Raw genomic sequence first — 23,976 nt, 5'->3', positions numbered from 1 at the left:
ATTAAATAAGTTTGTCAATAATTGATTGTTTTCACGTTCATGTTTTGCAACTTGCTAACTGTCTTTATTCCTTTTTATACACTACCATCTGCGTCCCATATCTTTCACAGCAGATGTATCACATTTATGAAATGCATACTTCTCCCACTGCACTAATGAACTGTAATAGAATATTAACATAAATGCTTGAGTTTATTTCAAACTGCTTCAATAAATTCCTTAAGACCATAAATCAAAGTGATGCCAGAGTCTAGTACCTAGAGGCCTACTGGTGAGAAATGCACTTTAGAAGTTCGTCAAACCTCTGTATGAAGTGAGTGTTAGTCTGGTAGTAACTGGTATACCAGTCTTTCAAAATTGGGCTCTCCAACTCTTTGCAATCAGTTTCATAATATACAAGAAGTGTTCAAAAATAAATCAAATTCTTGAAATAGCAAACCAACCGGCAGAGCGAAAGTGCTGTGGTTACTGTGCACATGTAGCGGCAGGTTCAGAAAACAAACTGCTGTTTGCCAGGTTTGGCTCTGGTCGTTAGTAAGCAATCTACAGCCGCTGAAGTGAGCACATGCACAGGCTGCACATCAGATTAGTACTGAAATAACAACGAAAGAGGTATGTTGATGACACCTTTGTAGTTTGGCCCCATGGTGAAGACAACTTGCAAGACTTCTTAAGACATACGAACTCCCTCCACGATCAAATAAAGTTCACAATGGAAATTGAAAAGGAGGGATGCCTTCCATTCTTGGATATTTTGGTTCGGCAGAGAGAGGATGGCACTTTGGGACATGAAGTGTATAGGAAGCCGACACACACCGATCTGTATTTACGTGCAAATAGCTGCCACCATCCTGCCCAGACAATGAGTGTTCTCCGAACTTTGACTCACAGAGCGCATATTATTTCTGATGAAAGCAGTCTGCAAGATGAACTTTCTCACTTACAAAGAGTGTTTGAAGACAATGGGTAATCTCCACAACAAATACAGAGGGCACTGAAAATGAAACCGAAAGAGGCTACAAAGAAAGCAGAAGAAGATGAAGAAACCTTTAAATCGATGGCCTTCCTGCCATATGTGGGTAGCCTCTCATCAAAAATAGGACGCATTCTCGGCAGACACAAAGTAAAAGTGATTTTTCGTCCTCCACCTAAGACAGCTGCACTCGTGGGCTCCGTCAAAGATGATTTGCTGCTCCGAAAATCTGGAGTTTACAAAATTCCATGTGAATGTAGCCTTTCTTACAGCGGACAAACAACTCGTATTGTCCACGAAAGATGTACAGAACACCAGAGATACACCTTTGTAGGTGTAACCTAACAAGTCGGCAGTGGCAGAACACTGTATTGATAATGGTCACAGTATGATGTATGACAACATCGAAATTTTGGCAACTACATCATCCTTTTGGGACTCGATAGTAAAGGAGGCAATTGAAATTCGCGTGACGACGAACCTAATTAATAGAGACAGTGGTTTCAATCTTGATAAATCTTGGAATCCGGCACTTGCCGTAATAAACTCGCAAAGACGTTGTCACAGTGCAGCTCACAATAATATATTGATATGCCAACAAAGATCAACTGCGTAGTCATAAATACAACTCGCACATTATGCACGTCTCTGCTGCCAACCAACGTCTCTGGCCCATTTGCATCTGTGGCCGCATGCGCAGTTGCGCGGTACAACAGTATAAAGGGACGAAGTGAGCGCTGGAGCAACAGTCTTGCGGCTCACTCTGAAGATGACTGAACGTTATACAGCCAAAATATTTGAAGAAAAATGAGATTTCTTGCGGCTGCACACCCAAAACTTAATGGAACAACAATGAAAGAGTTTGAAGACCAATGTGTGTGTGTGTGTGTGTGTGTGTGTGTGTGTGTGTGTGTGACATTTTGCTACAAACTTGGTTAAATTTTCACAGCTACATTACAGTTGCTTAGCCCAGCATACAGAGAGGACAGCGTGAGTCGCAGAGATATTGTGCTGCGATTCATGGAAATCGTCATTTAATTGTTTGAAAAGTTGCTGAGAAAGTTAGGCATCAGAGTAGGATCATGCCATCAAATTTTGTGTGACTACTGTGAGACACATCTTGTCAATGCAAAATTCGAGTTACATTTGTTTACTGAAGATCAGAAACAGACCAATGACTAAATCAGTGGGGAATTCCTCACAAATGACAATGACAACTTCCTTAAGAACATCACGACAGGTGATGAGACATAGGTGTCTGGCTATAATACTGAAATTAAGATGTAGCTGCCGCAATGTGTGAGGAAAGGGTATCTCCATCCAAAAACAGCATGCATGAGATGGTCAAAGATCAAGCTAATGTTGGTTGTGTTTTCTGACTACAACAGCATTGTCCATCAGGAATTTGCACCACATGGTCACATGGTAAACAAGGAATCCACCAGGGAATCCTAATGGGCTTGGGGGACGCTATGTGCAAGAAGAGGCCTCAAGTGTGGGTAAATCCAACTTGGATGTTCATCATGACAATGCGCTGGCTCACACATCACTCCTTGTCTGTAGCTATCCAGCAAAATGTACATTCCTGTTGAGCATCATCCGCCATACTCCAGATCTAGCCCCCAGAAGACTTCTCCCTGTTTCCCAAACATACGACCATGTTGAAAGGAGACTGTTTCTGACTACAAAGGAAATTCAGGACGACAAACAAGAGAGCTGTATGCCATCCCAGTACATGCACTCCAGGGGTTTTTCCAAAAGTGAAAGAAACAATAAGAACAGTGTATTGTCATTAGAGGGGATTTCTAGAGGCGCACAATGCTTAAAATGTTGTAGAACGAGCAATAAAGGTGTTATAGCGAAAATTCTGTTCTCCCCCCCCCCCCCCCCCCCCCCCCAACAACATGATTTGACACTCAGGTTAAACGTGAACGATCAGTTCACGAGTTATTTTTTAGAAGCAGTTTGTTCAAAAGAATGTATCTAAGAAGCCTAATTTTTCTTTTTCTTGTTAACTTTCCTCCTTGCGAACTGTAAAAGTAAAACAGTCACACTCACTTCCCACTAGTTTGCCAGACGTTTCCAGGCAATATGTCATCAATACACAGTTTCTATGTCCATGTAAATGTACCTTACCACCCAAACTGAATCTGTACACTGTTATTCAACAGTTGTGGAAAACTCACTCACTAAAATTTTGCATGAATATATGACAAGAGTAGCTACTGAAACCCAATCGTAGATCTGTATCTCATAAAAATGTGAGACCATAAGTGAGAAACAAAAGGATAAAGTATTATTTATCCTTAGACAAATTTACTTGAGGTAGCTTTCAGAGAGTTTTCACTATCTTTAAACAGACATATACCTGCCACTTTCAGAGAACTTTGACCCTCTTCAAATAGGGATATACTTGGCATCTTAAGTTTTCCATTGCAAGCATATATAAACAACTAGCTTAGTGATCGCTGCTTTGCTTGGGTAGACTGAATGGCCTGCAGAGAATTTTTATTTTGTTTTTGTGTGATCGAATTTCATTGTTTTTCACAAACTGCAATACCTTCTAGCATTTCATGCTAATTAAGCCCATACTCCCCATCAACCATGGACCTTGCCAATGGTGGGAAAGCTTGCGTGCCTCAACGATACAGATAGCCGTACCATACGTGCAACCACAACAGAGGGGTATCTGTTGAGAGGCCAGACAAACATGTGGTTCCTGAAGAGGGGCAGCAGCCTTTTCAGTAGTTGCAGGGGCAACAGTCTGGATGATTGACTGATCTGGCCTTGTAACACTAACCAAAACAGTCTTGCTGTGCTGGTACTGCGAACGGCTGAAAGCAAAGGGAAACTACAGCCGTAATTTTTCCCGAGGGCATGCAGCTTTACTGTATGGTTAAATGATAATGGCGTCGTCTTGGGTAAAATATTCTGGAGGTAAAACAGTCTCCCATTCGGATCTTCGGGCGGGGACTACTCAGGAGGACGTTGTTATCAGGAGAAAGAAAACTGGCGTTCTACGGGTCGGAGCGTGGAACGTCAGATCCCTTAATCGGGCAGGTAGGTTAGAAAATTTAAAAAGGGAAATGAATAGGTTAAAGTTAGATATAGTGGGAATTAGTGAAGTTCGGTGGCAGGAGGAACAAGACTTCTGGTCAGGTGAATACAGTGTTATAAATACAAAATCAAATAGGGGTAATGCAGGAGTAGGTTTAATAATGAATGAAAAAAAATAAGAATGTGGGTAAGCTACTACAAACAGCATAGTGAACGCATTATTGTGGCCAAGATAGATACGAAACCCACGCCTACCACAGTAGTACAAGTTTATATGCCAACTAGCTCTGCAGATGACGAAGAGATTGATTAAATGTTTGATGAGATAAAAGAAATTATTCAGACAGTGAAGGGAGGCAAAAATTTAATAGTCATGGGTGACTGGAATTCGATAGTAGGAAAAGGAAGAGAAAGAAGCACAGTAGGTGAATATGGAATGGAGGTAAGGAATGAAAGAGGAAGCCTCTTGGTAGAATTTTGCACAGAGCATAACTTAATCATAGCTTACACTTGGTTCAAGAATCATTAAAGAAGGTTGTATACATGGATAAAGCCTGGAGATACTTACAGGTTTCAAATAGATTACATAATGGTAAGACAGAGATTTAGGAACCAGGTTTTAAATTGTAAGACATTTCTAGGGGCAGATGTGGACTCTGACCACAATCTATTGGTTATGAACTGTAGATAAAACTGAAGAAACTGCAAAAAGGTGAGAATTTAAGGAGATGGGACCTGGATAAACTGACAGAAACAGAGGTTGTAGAGACTTTCAGGGAGAGCATTAGGGAACGATTGACAATACAGTAGAAGTAGAATGGGCAGATTTGAGAGATGAAGGCAGCAGAGGATCAAGTAGGTAAAAAGAAGAGGGCTGGTAGAAATCCTTGGGTAACAGAAGAGATACTGAACTTAATTGATGAAAGGAGAAAATACAAAAATGCAGTAAATGAAGCAGGCAAAAAGGAATACAAATGTCTCAAAAATGAGATTGACAGGAAGTGCAAAATGGCTAAGCAGGGATGGCTATAGGACAAATGTAAGGATGTAGAGGCTTATCTCACTAGGGGTAAGACAGATACTGCCTACAGGAAAATTAAAGAGACCTTTGGAGAAAAAGAGAACCACTTGCATGACTATCAAGAGTTCAGATGGAAACCCAGTTCTAAACAAAGAAGGGAAAGCAGACAGGTGGAAGGAGTATACTGAGGGGCTATACAAGGGCGATGTTCTTGAGGACAATACTATGGAAATGGAAGAGGATGTAGATTAAGATGAAATGGGAGATATGATACTGTGTGAAGAGTTTGACAGAGCACTGAAAGACCTAAACTGAAACAATGCCCCGGGAGTAGACAACATGCCATTATAGCCTTGGGAGAGCCAGCCCTGACAAAACTCTACCATCTGGTGAGCAAGATGTATGAGACAGGCGAAATACCCTCAGACTTCAAGAAGAATATAATAATTCCAATCCCGAAGAAAGCAAAAGTTGACAGATGTGAAAATTACCAAACTATCAGTTTAATAAGCAACGGCTGCAAAATACTAACACGCATTCTTTATACAATGGTAGAAGCCGACCTCGGAGAAGATCAGTTTGGATTCCGTAGAAATGTTGGAACATGTGAGGCAACACTGACACTGACTCATCTTAGAGAGTACATTAAGGAAAGGCAAACCTACGTTTCTAGCATCTGTAGACTTGGAGAAAGCTTTTGACAATGTTGACTGGAATACTCTCTTTCAAATTCTAAAGGTGGCAGGGATAAAATACAGGGAGCGAAAGGCTATTTACAGTTTTTACAGAAACCAGATGGCAGTTACAGAGTCAAGGGGCATGAAAGAGAAGCAGTAGTTGGGAAGGGAGTGAGACAGGGTTGTAGCCTCTCGCCAATGTTATTCAATCTGTATATTGAGCAAGCAGTAAAGGAAACAAAAGAAAATTTGGAGTAGGTACTAAAATCCATGGAGAAGAAGATTCGCCGATGACATTGTAACTCTGTCAGAGACAGCAAAGGACTTGGAAGAGCAGTTGAAGGGAATGGATAGTGTCTTGAAAGGAGGATATAAGATGAACATCAACAAAAGCAAAACGAGGATATTGGAATGTAGTCAAATTAAGTCAGGTGATGCTGCGAGAATTAGATTAGGAAATGAGACACTTAAAGTAGTAAATGAGTTTTGCTATTTGGTGAGCAAAATAACTGATGATGGTCAAAGTAGAGAGGATATAAAATGTAGACTGGCAATGGCAAGGATAGCATTTCTGAAGAAGATAAATTTGTTAACGTCGAGTATAGATTTAAGTGTCAGAAAGTCTTTTCTGGAAGTATTGGAGGGCAGCATGAAGGGCCAAAATCGTAGATGGAGACCAAGAGATGAATACACTAAACAGATTCAGAAGGATGTAGGGTGCAGTAGGTAGTGGGAGATGAAGAGGCTTGCACAGGATAGAGTAGCATGGAGAGCTGCATCAAGCCAGTCTCTGGACTGAAGACTACAACAACAACATAAGCCCATATAAGCATGGTATTTTTCCAAATGAGATTCTGATAGCTAGGGTTCAACGTTTTTCTTAATCATGCCTTTTGTGTTCTTGTGGAGCTATTTCCATAGCTCCTTTCATCCGCTAACAAATATTTCTTTACATCTAACTGAGAAATGAAATAACAAGAAACAAAAATGTTATCTTGAAAATTCATTCCCTTAGGGGTTGAATGTCCAAAAACAGTGACATGCATACGTTTTACTTCTAGCAGATAAACCAAATACAAATTTTCATAGATTATGCTTTAAAAATGCTTGAACAATGAAATGCTTCCATAAAAACTTTCATCTTCCATTTCACCCCCATAGTGGTTGAATTTCCAAATACTTTGTGTAATGTAACCTGTTAAAGGCTTTACTTTACCAAAGTATGCGATACCCTCCAAATTCAATCAGTTTAACGAGTATTTATGATTATAGAAAAGTTATTGTGTATGTTAACAATGATTGCATAACATGTCACCATAAACAGTCAACCCATTAAATTATACTGAATAACTGACCCACACAAAACTTAATATCACTTGATCACTGATGCAGCAAATGTCATCATGCTAAAACACTAAGTTCATCTTAAATAATTATTATGAAGTACGAAAAATAGTGGACAACTTAGGTATTTTGGATCTCCTTGAATAAAAATCACCCAGTGAAACCTATTTTTTCACTAGGAGCGTTTTCACTCAGTATTCGCGTAATCACTCCTATTTTAGACGAAAACCAATGTAATTCTTAATAATTCAAGTTATTTACTTATTTATGCAAATTAGAGAAGTCAATTGACAAATTTCTAAAAAACGGCCTTTTTGTACCAAAGAATTATTCTGTCAAGTCAACAAATCTGTCTGTCATTTTAATAACATGTTAAATTATGTCACTCGATGTAAATTAATAACTTTTCTGTACAAATTATGATAACAGATGTACATGTGACTTATAAACTATATCTCCTTTTAGTAGTTCTTTGTCAAGGCTATAAATACAAGCAGCAAGAAGGGTTCAGAGTGCAGTCGGAATGTCACTCTGGTAAAGTGTGTATTATGTGTGTTATTGTTCGAGGTGGATAAACAATGCAAAGAACATGTAAAAGCAGTACTACTTTGTGTTGTGTCATTGTCTTTGGTGGACAGTGTAATTAAGATGGCCACCAGAGTAATAAATATTTGAAGTTTAAATATTTGTTGGTTTCGCTCATTATTTATCATCAAAAGCACATCAAAAACACGGGCCCTCATTTTTTTTACCCCTAAACAACCAGATTTAGAGCCAGCATCAGCATCGAGACACAGCAGCGATTCAGCAAGCAGCAGTGATTACCACAATGCATTTTAATGGCGCCAACCTAACATCAAGTGCTAACAAGCTCCGTAAATGGGAGTGAAATAGTGCGATTATAGCAATATCTACGACTAGCCGGCCATTACAAAAGTGGGGGCTCAGTCGGGATCTTTAAGTGCATTGATGATAATAGTGCAGCGATAAATTTCATAAGTGCTTAACACTACGAAAAGTTTATTTGTGCAGTGTGGCAACAGTGAAAATATTTCAAAGTGAAAAAACGTGAGTATGTGCGACTACGAAAAATCATCATCACACCGCTCAGAAGGTTAACATCTAGATTATGTCAATGGAATTCATCACTCAAGATTTCAGCATCGATAAAAAACCAAATAAAAGTGAAGAAAGCCTACAAGGAACACCGACCATGACATCATAGCATAGCTACAGAAAAAAAAAGCAAGGTATTTTGTTGTTGTTGTCATTTAAAAAATTAATAGTTAACATGTCTGTACCTGAGGGTAATGAGATCGTAGGAAATGTAAAAATTGAACCAGGGGATGGTGAACAATTAAACTTAACATAGTGGCTAGCAGAGCTTGCAACTCAAATAAGCTCACAACTTAAACAATCTAGTGAACAAGTAAATTTGAAACTTAAAGAAAACACAGATAGACTGGACAAGTTAAGTTTGAATTTTGATCTATTAAGTACTCATCTCAATGAGAAGTGTGAGGAAATTAAAACTACCCTCAGTAAGAACACTAGAGAACAGTTGATACGCTTCAGAAAAGAATTTCAAGTTGAAGTTCAAAAGTTTAAATGAAAACATACAAGCTAACACAGACAGCATTGCCGTCATCAACAACAGAGTAGATACTGAAGTAGAAAGATTAGATCAGAGAATAGACAAAACATCAGAAAACTTTAAACAAGAATACAACCTGTATACCAACAATGTACATACAAAAGTAGAAAATATACACACTAAATATACACAATTGGAAGATGCACTGATGTCAAAACAAATGTTTTACAATCAAAATACAATGTATGGGCACATCCAAGTGAAATGCTTTCCTAGTGAAAATCTGCTCCCTGTTTACTTTATTCACCAATGTAAGGATATGTTTGCTGTAGGAATGTCAGATAACATAAAAATTAAGTTAGTAAAAAGGTTTCTAGAAGGGGAAGCCCTATCCTGGGCAAACGAGAATAATGATTCTTGGAATACTTTTGGAGAGTTTGAAGCTAAATTTATTTGTAAATTTTGGTCACAATCCATACAAGCCAGATTAAAGTCAGAATTTCTAAATGGACCAGTGTATAGAGGGAAAGTAGGGAGAATGCAAAAATTTTGCAGAGATCAATTGAAAAAACTTGCTCACTTGAATAACTCTTTTGATATTATGACACAAATTGAAGTTTTAAAGAGAAGTTTACCAGAGAGATTGCAGTGAGAATTGGTCCATGGACCAGACGATTCAATGGAAGAGTTCCTGAAATTTGTAGATAGATTAGATAGGGCCTTGGAAAGAGAAGTTTTGGTTCTGGCAACAACCAGCATGGGGGGTGGAACAGGAATGTAAAGAGAGATTATTATGGGAGGAGAGACTTTGAAAATTCTGGAAATAATGCTCCAAATAGGGGAGACAGGAGATATGAAAATGATTTCAGAAACAATACACAGGAGGGAGGATGGAGGAGAGATAACAGGAATGATAGAAATAGGTATTGGGGAAGAGAACAAGATAGAAGGGGGTTTGTTGAAACTAGTGAACAAAACGACAACTACAGACGGACAGACTGAGGGAACCAGCTGGGAAACGGTAGTTTTGGGGCTGGATAATATTATGACGGGACAACACATAACCGAAACTGGAAAAGGAGGAGATACAATGTAAAAGAGTAAGTACCATGAAAATACTGATGTTGTTAGAAGGAATAAATTAGAATTTAATAAAAGGTTTTGGGATACTATGAGTAAAAGTGATACAGTTAATAAAAACAGCGTTCAAGCACAGGTAGTTAGTGAAAGTGCAGAAGTTGAAGGTATTGCAGAGTTCCATAGTGGGGCTGAAAAAGATACTGGTGTTAATAACAAGTCAGACACACCACAAATAGAATCTATTCTGGGGGGTTTATTTGATAAGAAGGGGGATGATTAAGTGTTTAATGGAGCCAAAGACTCAATTGCTGAGATTCAGACACATAGGGGGGAAACTGAAGATGGGGTTGTCGTGGAGGAGGAGGAAGAAGTAATAGAGGGACATTTAAATAATGATCCTAAGTCAAGTGATGTTATTGATGAGAGTGTGGAGGAAAAAATAAAAGAAATAAAAGTATTTGTAGAATTGAAAAGTGATGATGAGGTAAAGGTAAGTGATGTGACAAATATGGGTAATAATGGGGTTAATTTAAGTGAAATGCAGGCTAGGGAATGTGTATCTGATGACAAGCTATTGCCTATTGGGAACTATGAAACACTAATCTATGAGAATGGTAATAATAATAATAATAATAATAATAAAGAAAATATAAAGGGATGGAATGTAAATGTGTGTTTTCAAGAAAAAGGGGAAAAGTTTTTAGAAGTTTTGTGGAACAACTATGGAAACTGTATAAACAAAGATGCCTTTTGGAAAGAATTAGCAAAGGTAAGTGCAACCTTGTATCCTACATGGTGGATAAGAATCCGTAGTGGACTTCATAAAAAATGGGGTGAAAACAGTAGTTTGTTAAGTGGCAACACAGTGTTAAGAGGAACAGATGAAAACAAAGGTTTATATTTAAATGTCAATGCTTTGCAAACAGAGAGGGATGTGTCTAAGTGTAGGAAAGAGACATTAGACTTAGGAACTAAAGAAATTGAAAATGATCTATTGTTTGAAAATACTGAAATAGATAAAGATGTTGAACTAGGTTGTCCATATGTTAAAGTAAACATTGACAAGTGGGAAGGAAGAGTGTTAGTAGACACAGGAAGTCCTGTTTCTGCCATCACTTCTACACTTAGAGATAAGCTCAGAAATTCTCAACATTTTCCTGAGATGCCAGTTGTTGGATTAAAAGTGAGAGGAGCTACAGGCAGAGCCAGTAAGGTAGTTAAAAAACAAGTATTACTTACTTTTAAAATTGATAACCTAAATTTTGAACATGGATGCTTAGTAGTAGGTGACCTGAATGAAAATTTTATTTCAGGTACGGATTGGACATTAAAAGTGAGTGCTGGGTTTAATTTTGCAGCAAAACAAATGTGTATTATAGAACCTGTTATGCAACAAAGCTGTGTAGTGAATTTGTTAATTTTAAACTGTGGTGACAGCTGCAATCACATTCAGTCAGTGTATCATGAAAATGAGGGTGTTTATTACCCGGATGAGAACTTAGAGGGAGATGGAGAGGGTCAAGAGTTTGATAAGTTAGTAGAGAAAAAACTGGGGGAAGCTGAAAGCCTAAATAGTACACAGAAGGAAAAATTAAGAGTTATTATGGGAATTCCAAGATGTGTTTGATGACAGACCTGGTAGAGTGAAATATTATCAATGTAAATTACAGTTAAAACCTCATGAGCCTTTCTTTATAAAACCGTATGGAATACCATTTGCAAAAAGAGATGATGTGGAAAAAGAAATACAAAAAATGGAAAAATTGGGAAGTTATAGAAAGAAGTTGCAGTGCCTATAACAACCCGTTGGTCATTGTAAAAAAGGGAGACAATAGCGTTAGGATTGTATTAGACTCCAGACATCTGAACAAGTATCTCATCAGAGAAAATGACCACCCAGAAAGTATAATGAGCTGTTGGGTAAATTTGAGTGTGTCAAACATATGACAAGCCTAGATCTCACCGCTAGTTTTCATCACGTTGAACTTAGTCCTGATTCGAGAAAATATACAGCCTTTCTATATAATGGTAAATGTTATCAGTATACAGTCGTGCCATTTGGTCTCAATGTATCAGTTGCAGAATTCATCAGAGCATTAGATTTTGTACTTGGTCATGAAACTAGTTCAAAATTAACCACTTATGTAGATGACATTTTAATCACTTGGAAAACTTGGGAAGAACACCTTGAATTATTAAGGGAGGTATTTATGAAACCCAGAAAGGGAGGAATGACATTAAAATTAGAAAAAATGTAAATTTGGGCTAGAGGAGTTAAAATTTTTGGGACACATCATTACAGAACAAGGGATTTTGCCAGACAAAGACAAAATAAAAGCCATAGAAAATTTTCCAACACCTAGAAACAAGAAACAACTCAAATCATTTTTCGGCTTCACAGGATTTTACAGAAAATTCATCAGTAATCAAGCATTAAATGCAGTGTGTTTGTATAACTTAAGAAAAATGTAGTGTGGGATTGGACACCAGAATGTGAAGATGCTTTTAACAAAATCAAAACGCAACTATGTAACAGCCAACTTCTACATAAACCAGACATGTCTAGTCCTTTCTGGCTAGCTACTGACAGCAGCGACGCAGGGTTAGGAGTACATATATTTCAAGAAAAGGAAGTAAATGGAAAAATGGAACACTGAACAATCGCATTTGCCAGCAGAATTCTGCAAAAACATGAAAAACACTACACAGTGACAGAAAAGGAATTACTAGCTATACATTGGGGTTTTACAAAATTTAGAAATTGCCTCTTGGGACATAAAGTAATAGTACAGACAGACCACAAAGCATTAAGCTATCTCCAAGAGTGCAGCAAACTCACCAGATGGGCCATGTTTCTCCAGCAGTTCGATTACGAAGTGAGGTACATTCAGGGAAAATAAAATGTGGTAGCAGACGCTTTATCAAGACTACCTTTGGGAAGTGATTTGGAAGGAAGTAGTGGGGAGGAGGAGAGAATTTTCAAAATTATGTATCTAAAGGGCATTAAAGAGGAAAAGGAAATACAAAAAATCTGTAACGACATTAGGAGGTTTCGGAACCACGATGAAAACTGGAAACTAGCCAAAAATTACATTGGAAAAACTGGGGTAGAAAAGGTAGAAGCATACTATAAAGTACACAAGGGGATACTATTCAGAAGACCTAACCCCAATTTAGACTATTGGAAACTGTGTTGGCCTGAGCAACAAATAGATACGCTCATTACTTATGTACATGACAGCTTTGGCCACTGTGGCACCATTAAGTGTATTGAGAAAATAGAGGAGAACATTTATTTTTACAACATTAGCAGAACAGTAAAGAAAAAGTTATCAACATGTGACAGATGTCTGCGGGTAACAGCGACTAACCAAACAACCAGGGGAATAATGCAGAACATATTACCCACAAATAAACTCAATCTCATTGCAACTGACATCTACGGACCGTTACCCAAGACAAGGGGGGTTACAGTTATATTTGTCATGGTAGACATCTTCTCCAAATTTATAAAGCTTTATCCCTTACGGAAAGCTACCAGCAAACAGATAGTTTCAAAAATTACAAGTAATTATTTCAACACTGTGGGAAAACCAAAGGCAATACTTTCAGACAATGGGTCTCAGTTCACCTCTAAATACTGGAAAACTTTTATTGAAGACACGGGAATTAAACACATTTTAATATCTGCTTACCACCCGTCAAGCAACCCAGCTGAGAGATACATGAGAGAGATTGGAAGACTGTGCAGAACCTACTGTAGCCAGAACCACACTAATTGGTTAGAGTACATAAATAGTTTTGAAGAAATAATGAACAGCTTACAGCACTCTTCCACTGGATTTTCCCCACCTGAAATAATGTACTGAAAACATAGAGTACCCACCTTGCAAAATTATGTCACCCCAAGAAAGAGAAGACTGTGTACGGGAAACCATGAAAAAACAAGGGGAATCAAGAAAAAGGCGACATGCAGCCAAAGGAAAAGCTACACAGTTCAAACCAGGGGACCTTGTTACTCATCAAGACACAAGAGAAATCAAAATTATTGTCAGCCGAACTTAAAAAGTTTTTTGATATTTACATTGGTCCATTTGAAATAAAAGAAAGCCCACATCCTAATGTGTATAGACTTATCTTTCCCAGATCAAGAAGGTTATTTGGATTAAGAAACATCACTGAATTGAAACCATATAAACATGATTAAGTACATTTCCCTTTTTGAATACAGTTACTTACCCATTTTCCATAAAGCATTTTATCAGCAAAGATGTTTACTGGGTGTGTCAAATAGCAACTACCACTCATCCTATAGATCCTGGAAAAGTTCCAGATCTCTGAGAGAATGTTTTTATATTATTATTGTCACTATTGAATATTAAATTTTGAGACATCTTCTTTACTTGCAATGGGCAAGTATAACCATGCACCCAAGAAGGTGACAAACATTTATTACTTTCTTTTTGTATTGCTGAATATGGGACATACTTGCACCAAATACAAAAGACAATATAAAAAATTGTTGTGCAAGACCCATCATTTTGTTACTATTCTTTTCTTAGGCATAAGATTTGTGTACCATTTTTTACAGCTAATCAGATGTTCACCAAGTTTGATGTTTGTGTTATGTTGTGTCCAAATTAAGTGTGCAATTTTGGTATTAATATGTTCTTGTCCTATATTGACTGTGTGTCTCAATGGGAGACAATATTTAAAAAACTATTTTTTTTTCTTCTGCAAATGCATATTATATTCATGCATATGACTTGTCTAGTGTTTGTGTGTATATATCATGTCCATACTTACAATTATGTTCTTTGTTTTCATTTCCATTACGTGGCTCAAAAAGAGCAGACAGCAGCAATATTTTCTTATGGACATATGACCTGTCAATCTATGTAATATCTTTATGTTCCTTCTATTATCTTGATTATTCTGTGACTCAATGAGAGCTGACTTTGAAATAATTTACATACATTTTTTATATATCTTAACATAAAATGTGATATATTTGTGTCTGTTTTTGATCATTTTCAATGTGGCTCACTGTGAGCGAAGATTATACATTTTTTTTTTTTTGCTTTCATATATTACTAAATATTTTTATTGTGCTGTCATACTGAGAGTCATAACACAAAGTACATTTGAAACAACATAACTAAAATATTTGCAGGAAAAAGTCATTTTGAAACAGCGTAACGGTCATTGTATACATACACATTATGCCTAGTAAAACAAAAAATTTATTAAAGTAGAACTTTTCCAAATTTTAGTCATTTGACAAATTTGTCCTAGTCGGCTAATATCATTAACATTCTGTAAATAATATTACCCGAGCGGGGTATTGTAACGGAACCTATTAAAGGCTTTACTTTACCAAAGTATGCGATACCCTCCAAATTCAATCAGTTTAACGAGTAGTTATGATTATAGAAGAGTTATTGTGTATGTTAACAATGATTGCATAACATGTCACCATAAACAGTCAACCCATTAAATTATACTGAATAACTGACCAACACAAAACTTAATATCACTTGATCACTGATGCAGCAAATGTCATCATGCTAAAACACTAAGTTCATCTTAAATAATTATTATGAAGTACGAAAAATAGTGGACAACTTAGGTATTTTGGATCTCCTTGAATAAAAATCACCCAGTGAAACTTATCTGTTCACTAGGAGCGTTTTCACTCAGTGTTCACGTAATAACTCCTATTTTAGACGAAAACCAATGTAATTCTTAATAATTCATGTTATTTATTTATTTATGCAAATTGAGAAGTCAATTGACAAACTTCTAAAACACGGCCTTTTTGTACCAAAGAATTATTCTGCCAAGTCAACAAATCTGTCTGTCATTTTAATAACATGTTAAATTATGTCACTCGATGTAAATTAATAACTTTTCTGTACAAATTATGATAACAGATGTACATGTGACTTATAAACTATATCTCTTTTTAGTAGTTCTTTGACAAGGCTATAAATACAAGCAGCAAGAAGGGTTGAGAGCGCAGTCGGAATGTCACTCTGGTAAAGTGTGTATTATGTGTGTTATTGTTCGAGGTGGATAAACAATGCAAAGAACATGTAAAAGCAGTACTACTTTGTGTTGTGTCATTGTCTTTGGTGGACAGTGTAATTAAGATGGCCACCAGAGTAATAAATATTTGAAGTTTAAATATTTGTTGGTTTCGCTCGTTATTTATCATCAAAAGCACATCAAAAACACGGGCCCTCATTTTTTTTACCCCTAGACAAGCAGATTTAGAGCCAGCATCAGCATCGAGAGACAGCAGCGATCCAGCAAGCAGCAGTGATAACCACAATGCATTTTAATGGCACCAACCTAACATCAAGTGCTAACAAGCTCCGTAAATGGGAGTGAAATAGTGTGATTATAGCAATATCTACGACTAGGCGACCATTACAAGTGTAACACCTTTTTTTATTTCCGGGAAGCCAAATTTAATTTTTCATAGATTTACCCATAAAATACTTTCTTAATTTTAAAATATTTTCATAAAAAATCTCATCCCCTATTTCATCCCCTTAGGGGTTCAATTTGTAGAAACACTGACAAATATTTTTTTTTTTTTTATTTGTAACCATGAAGTCAAATACCAATGTCCATAGACGTAACTTTAAAAATACTTTAGTAGTTCTTTAATAATGATATATTTTCAAAAAGTTTTCACCCACTATTTCATCCCCACAGGATTAAATTTCCAAAAATGCTGAAATGCACATACCTTAATTTCTGACCAAGAAACCAAATACAATTTATGTAGGTCTAGCTTCAAAACCCTATTTCACCCCCTTAGGGTTGGAATTTCGAAAAATCCCTTCTTAAAACGCCTACAATAAAAGATCCACATCTTCTCTAAGTTTCAAGTTTCTTTCCTCAGCGGTTTGGACTGGGCGATGTTGAGTGAGTGAGTGAGTGAGTCAGTCAGTCAGTCAGGATATTGCCTTTTACACAAACAGGAGAAGATTAGAGCAGAGATTTAAATTAGTAAACATTCTAGGGCTATTATGTTGTGGTTAACGATTTTCTTGACAAAACCAACATTCTGCTACAGTCTGTAGGGGATGCTGTTGACAACGGTAGGGCAGTTTGACTTTGTTCTCAGTTCAAAAGCCCGCGTGTAACCCATTTAACCTCCCAAAAAGGAAAAATAATAAAAGCACCCTTATGCTCATAAGTTGGTTTGATTTACATCCCACTCCATTCTAATATGTGATGTCCAATTAAGATGGGCGTGGCATTGCTTGTTAACAGTTTAAGAATCAAAGCATGTATCGAATAATTTAGGGATGTTGCTGGTAGTGCACTATAAGTGCACTATATCTGTTAACAGGTAACATACTCAACTGAGCTACGAAGCTGAACTTCTTTTGTGGAAAAATACTTACAACATTCCAAGAGAAAATTTCTATTATCAAACAGGCTGTGTTGATTTACATTCAAACTTTCTAAACATCCAGAAAAAGAATCAAAAAGTATTTTTCCTCAAAGGATGATGACAATTACTTAATATTTACAGAACAACAAGCAATGGAATATTAACACCAATACAAGTAAAACAAGCATAACTGAAGGTAGATGAATGAAGTCAGATGATGTTGGGGGAATTAGATTGAGAACTGAGATTCTGAAACCAGCGGATGAGTTTTGCTATTTGTGCAGCAAAATTGAGAATTTGAAGTGATGTAAAATGTTAACTGGCAATAGCAACAGAAGCTTTACAATAAAGAGAAATGTGTTAACAACAAGCATAAATTGAAGAGTGTTTTCTAACTGTAATTGTCTGAAGAGTACGGAACTGAAACATGGACAGTAAACAAGAGAAATGTACATGGTTTTCAAATGTGGTGTTACAGAAGAATTCTGACGACTACACAGGTGCATCACATAACCAGAAAGAAGTAGGCTGTGAGGCTGAACTTGGGGGAAAAGAAGTTATATCACAACTTAACTAAAAGAAGGGATAGGGTGAAACATGGTAAAGATGAGGATTAAACCTTAGTAGAGTAGGCAGGTACAAAATTAAGTAAGTTGCAGTAATTGTGCAGAGACGAAGACTCTTAAATAGCCTGGACAGGTGAACCCATACAGTCTTCAGATGGAAGATTACAATAGAATAGTGGATGCACATCCAATAATGCAATCAACAATAAAATAAATCACATGCATATAATTATTGCAAAGATACATAACTATCTTATATGGCTGAGGACAACTTAATTCCAAGAATTATCAAAACCAAAGCAAATTGTAGCATATATATACTCACATAGATTTCCATTTTCCTGTAAAGGCCATAATTTAACAACAAGTTGTGTGTCATACGAATGCGATGAGGTTTCATCGGATGACCTTGGCCATAATAGTAGTTTCCTATGTCACCTGCAAATATCCAGATTTTGTGAATGAGCTTCTATTGTGTAATAGTATTAATATTAGTAGGTTTGATTACTCCTACATCAAGTAAAATTCTAAAAATACCAGGAAAAAATCCAGGCAGAGCTGCATATACTTAAACTACTACTAAATTGGACTCAACTCACAATTCTTACCTTTTGCAAGCAGTACTTAACTGTCTGCTATATCCTTCCTCCAGTGGGTTCTGATTCTGCAGTACCATGGTGGAGCCTTTATATAGCATGGCAGGCATGGAGAGGAACTACATGCTCATTAAAATTACTTTGCAATTGACATTTCATCGAGACGAGTGGTAGGGGCCGGACACCTGCTCACTGTGTTGGCTGTCTTTTTCATACCTGCAGCACTTTGTGAAGTGTGGCTGGTTGCACACAGGCAACACTGTGACCCACCCCCACCCCCCCTGCAATATGTCAATAATCACAAAGTAATTTACGATCTTGCAGTACCTGTGTTGTTCCTTAAGAAATGTGTGCAAGTCTGAAGGGACAGGCATTGCAGTGACTACGATTGGTTGGTTGATTTGGGGGAGGGACCAAACAGCGAGGTCATCAGTCCCATCGGATTAGGAAAGGAAATCAGCGATGCCCTTTCAAAAAAAATCCTCCCGGCATTTGCCTGAAGCGATTTAGGGAAATCACAGAAAATCTAAATCAGGATGACTGGACGCGAGTTCGAACCGTCATCCTCCCAAATGCGAGTCCAGTGTGCTAGCCACTGCGCCACCTTGCTCGGTGCACCACCAACAGCCGAAATGGTTGACAACATACGGAAGTTTGGGACCGGCTGTGAGATGTGCTCAGATAGCCTTACGGTAAGGCAATTTCTCACAATAAGGAGGAAACATGGTTTGAGTCCCAGTCTGGCACAAATTTTCACTGTCATCATTCCATTACAAAGGTGATGATTGCCCATATTCTGAACAAAGTAATTTTAACAGGAGTATAATGAGGTAACAAAAATCATGGATAGTGATATGCACATACATAGATGTATTGCATACACAAGGTATGAAAGGTCAGTGACTTGGCGGAGCTGTCATTTGTAGTCAGTGGAGTCATGTGAAAAGGCGTCCAATGTGATTATGGCCACACGACAGTAATTAACAGACTTTGAACATGGAATGGTAGTTGGAGCTAGACACATGGGATATTCCATTTCGAGAACTGTTAGTGAATTCAATATTCCGAGAGCCACAGTGTCAAGAGAGTGCCAAGAATACCAAATTTCAGACATTACGTCTCACCATGGACAATGTAGTGGCCAATGGCCTTCACTTGATGACCGAGAGCACCAGCATTTGCGTAGTTGCAGACAAGCAACACTGTGTGAAAGAACCACAGGAATCAATGTAGGACATACGACAATCTTATCTGTTAGGACAATGCATCAAAAATTTGGAGTTAATGGGCTATGGCAGCAGAAACTGACTTGAGTGCCTTTGCTAACAGCACACCATCACCTGCAGCTCTTCTTCTCGGCTTGTGAGTGTGGAATAGAACCCACGAAACCATGGACCGAAGTTGTCAACAAGGCATTTTGCAAGCTGGTGGTAACTCCATAATGGTGTGGGTCCTGTTTACATGGAATGGTATGGGTCCCCTGGTCCTACTGAACTGATTACTGAATGGAAATCACTATGTTCAGCTACTTGGAGACCATTTGCAGCCATTCATGGACTTGATATTCCCAAACAATGATGGAATTTTTATAGATGACAACACATCACGTCACTGGGCCACAATTGTTCGCAACTGGTTTGAAGAACATTCTGGACACTTCAAGCAAATTATGTGGCCAGCCATCGAACATTTATGGGTCATAAAACAGAAGTCATTTCGTGCACAAAATCCTGCACTGGCAACACTTTTGCAATTATGGATGGTTCTAGAGGTAGCATGGCTCAATACTCATGTAGGAAACTGTCAACAACTTGTTGAGTCCATGCTACAATGTGTTGTTGCGTCACACAGAGCAAAAGAAGGTCCAACATAATATTAAGAGGTATGCTATGACTGTTGTCATCTCAATGTATAGTGGCAGTTTGAGACTTTGAGTTAGTCCATGTCGCAGAATGCACAACTGGTAGCACAATGGCCAATGAAAGGCAAGTATTCACGTTCAAGTTGTGTGACAGCACATAGTTTCAAAAGGTTGCAAATATTTACTATTACTGTCGCTGCCTTTCAAAAGAGTAAAGGAAGAAAAAGAAATCTTAACATCCTTACTCCTAAAAGCCCAAAATTCTGAGCAAAAATAGGAAACTGGAATCATTTGGCAAAGCCAAACCTGACAACTCGAAGATGTTCTCAGAACGAAATGGACCATAGCACAATAAATGTGTAATAAAACAGCTGGAGTGGCTTCCATTAATCATTAAACTTCCTGCAGGGTTGCCGAGAACAGTTTTGGTGATACTGAATCTATGTGCCGATCTCCTCAGTCAATTCTATACTTCCCAACCATCCAGATAAATTGTAATGAAAGTTTTCCCATTGTTGTATACATTCTTTAGGTTGTTGATACATCCACTGAATCAGCATCTTGTTTCTCGGATTTTCTTCAAATCAAATTCAAAATTTTTCCTCATAATCTTTTATTATCTACAGATGGGCCATTGTACTACATCCATTTCTAAAACCTGCCTACTCCTTTAACTGATTAAAATATAACCATCCTTTATTTTACAGAGAGAAGGTTGGCAGGTCTGTTTCTTCTGGTATCGTTTGTGTCCATTCTTTGTAAGTAGAATACCTACAGCTTTCTTCCAGTTTGGGCAACTGTTTTCTTCTTTTAACACTGTGTGTCTGTATGTATTACTTTGCCTCCAGCATTAAAGATTTCTACTGAATTACCATCATTCCAGATGGCTTTACTTCCTTCATAGCTGTCATGGCTTTACACACTTCTGGCATTAAGTCCAGAATGTCATTTTCATTATTAACTATCTGTGTTCCTGATTAGCTCTTTAACTACACAAGCATTTCAAGAAATATTCAAATGTTTTTACATTTTTCTTACCAGTGTTAATGACACTTATCTTACTTGATAGAATGTGGTGTCTACTAAATGCCATTTTTGCTGACACAAAATGCTGTAATTTGTAACATGTTCTATGTTTTGAGGATCCCTCGTGTACACATCATTTTGATATTTGTGTGCTTTGTGTACCCTGTAACAACTTTTTTTTTTTTTTTTTTTTTTACACAAATAAAGGAGACACAATTTAAATTACTAAAGAACTGAAAATAAAAAGGAGCAGTTCCAAGAAACAATAAAAAATGGAGTGACTGGAATGCCATAAAGATATATGTGTACTTGTATCATGAGAGTGACATAGAATAATACTGCAACATAACTATGGTGTAATTACATTTGTTATGCAGCCATAGAACTACAACTGTGTGTCTAATATGTATCAGAGCTTTTGTATTAAAGCAACAATTACAGTCAGGAAATTAAAATTCCAAATGAAAGAAATGTGCTGACTAGAACCTATCTTCAAGAAGTGCAACTCTTAGTACAGCATTCCACTGGTAGGAAATGCATACTTTGTTGAGGGAAGTTGGACATAAGGGGCACATCATCAGCTTACTATTTTACACATTTCTTTTAACTGTTCCAGAAGCACAGTTCCTGAAGATAAACCCACAACTATTTGCAATTTTAATACATACAACTTTGCAAAAAAATATCAAACTTTGAACAAATAATGCCAGTGTGATTTTTTACAATGTTTGCATGGACCACAAAGTTTTGTGTGTTTCATCCAAATCAGTCTCTGCACACCGTCAGAATTTAACATTTTCCATGCATCAGATACCAACAAACAATCAAACGTAAGGAAATGTGCTCTTAAGAATATGAATTTGACTGAGTATCTATTGTCACTTATTTATATTTTATGCCATCACTGGACCTCTTTGATCAGTTCAATAAAAAAGGTTTTTCAGTTTCCTGCTTCCCAGCGCTTTCATTATCGGATCTCAACTTCCTTTCTTCATCTTAAATCACTATCCCATTAACTGATTGTTTATCTCAGTTTTTAATTTGTTTTGTTTGCCTTCAATTTTCTCAATTATGTTATTTTTATATCTCAACTGTAATTTTTATTCCCCCCTTTGTTCCTTGATTTCTGAAATTCAATTAATGTTGCTTTTACTGTTTAATAAGTTCTCCTGTTGATTGTTTTCTAGAGTGCTGATTACACACCAAATGAACAAAATGTGTTTCTGCCTGATCATGTTCATAAATGGTTCCAGTTCCTTATACATTATTTTATTAGAACCTACTTTTCTAGTGTACATTTTCTTGGCAACATATTTTGTGTGTGTGCACATTCTAATTTTCATCCTTCTGACTATTCATTCTATTTCGGCTGCATTGGTGGTTTTGAGAATTATTTCACTTACAAATATTATTTCTGGTTGTATAATATGCATTTTGATTACTCATACACATTTCAATTTAGTCTGAGATTTTGATTTGCTGCTGTTTTGTTGTGATCATAGTTTACAGTGACGGATCAGTAAATATAATTTTTTGGTTTTCTCAAAAGGTATTCTGAGGCTGATTTTCTGTGGTGAGGCGGCTTATTGGTAGATTTTTTGGGTGTTTGCATGCAGAATAGCAAGGTCTTCAGCAAATCCCAGATAGTTTTAATATATGTTGCCTCTGAGTCCTACAATTTTGATGTTGATCATGTTAACCTTTTACCATGCAAGTCACTGTACAGTGCTTAGAATTCTTATGCTTAAGGAAAAAAATCTAAACACAATATATGTTTCTGTAAGAATTTCACATTTCAGTATTACCAATTTCCAGATCTACAATCATCCAGATTGTCGCAAATTTGTATCAAGCAATGAAAAACTGAAAATAACTAAATGTGGTGCTACACAGGCAGTGTCAAATTCCACCCGTCTGCTTTGACCCATGATGTAGTGGTGTGTGACAGCACTACCGTGTGGAGTTTTTGAGTTGGTTGTGTTTGCAGAAGTCGTGTTGTTGTATTTGATCATGCCATCTTGTGGTGGATATGCACGTGCCAAGTTTAACATGTTATTGGCTGCATCTGAGTTTAGGTTGTCATCTGCTAAAGTGGTTTTGAGTTTAAGTAGTTGGTACAGTAACATAGATTGTGGACGTGTTTTAGTGAGTTATTAAAGCTTTTTTAATTGCTTATGTTTTTGGGTTTTTTTTAGGTCTGATTAGTTTGATGTTCATTGTGCAGAAAAATGTCTAATTTTTTTATAGCTTTTTATTATGTATGGAGACCGACAGTGAAATTCATGAATGTATCATTAATTTCTGAAGTGGATGATGTCTGACATACAGTTTCTGCAGATGTTCAGTCTTATTGCTGAATACGTTAGATGTCACATTTGTGGCAACAACATGAGGTTGATGAGAGTTCCCGTAGCTCGGACCGTAGCACGCTTGTGTTGTGGTAAGTAATTTTCATTTTGGTTTTATTTTATAGTAATTGTTATCTTTTGTCTGTGTATATTTGTGGTGGGTTGGTTGTGTTTTAAATGACATAGTGAATGTGGGATATTTGGGTTTTTGGCTCCATTTTTCAGAGTTGCATGTGCTGGTTTTTTGGTATTGATAGTTTTGGTTTTGGTGGTGCAGCAGAATGTCATAATTTAATTTTTTTTCTATTATTTGTTTTGGGATGGTGCAGTGTTTTTTTCTTGTTGTATATTTAGCTCGCCTCGGCCAAAACCTCCAATTTTCCACGGTTGTCCTGTTAGCTTCATTTTATTTTTCAAGTGAG

The 23,976-nt window shown here is 37.1% G+C and overlaps 1 protein-coding gene across 2 annotated transcripts in view; it reads right to left on the bottom strand.

The window, feature by feature from the left end:
- Positions 1-23,976, bottom strand: part of LOC124607499 (histone deacetylase HDAC1) — a 161,080-nt gene that overhangs the window by 135,588 nt on the left and 1,516 nt on the right. For both annotated transcript variants that reach the window (XM_047139883.1, XM_047139884.1), the window contains exon 2: positions 18,049-18,161. In XM_047139883.1, coding sequence (XP_046995839.1) covers positions 18,049-18,161 — 113 coding nt within the window. The remainder of the gene's footprint in view (positions 1-18,048; positions 18,162-23,976) is intronic.

The sequence above is a fragment of the Schistocerca americana genome, chromosome 3, assembly GCF_021461395.2.
Source record: "Schistocerca americana isolate TAMUIC-IGC-003095 chromosome 3, iqSchAmer2.1, whole genome shotgun sequence".
Classification (NCBI taxonomy): domain Eukaryota; kingdom Metazoa; phylum Arthropoda; class Insecta; order Orthoptera; family Acrididae; genus Schistocerca; species Schistocerca americana.
The sequence above is the reverse complement of the archived record's forward strand: the minus strand, read 5'-3'. Positions and strand labels throughout refer to the sequence as shown.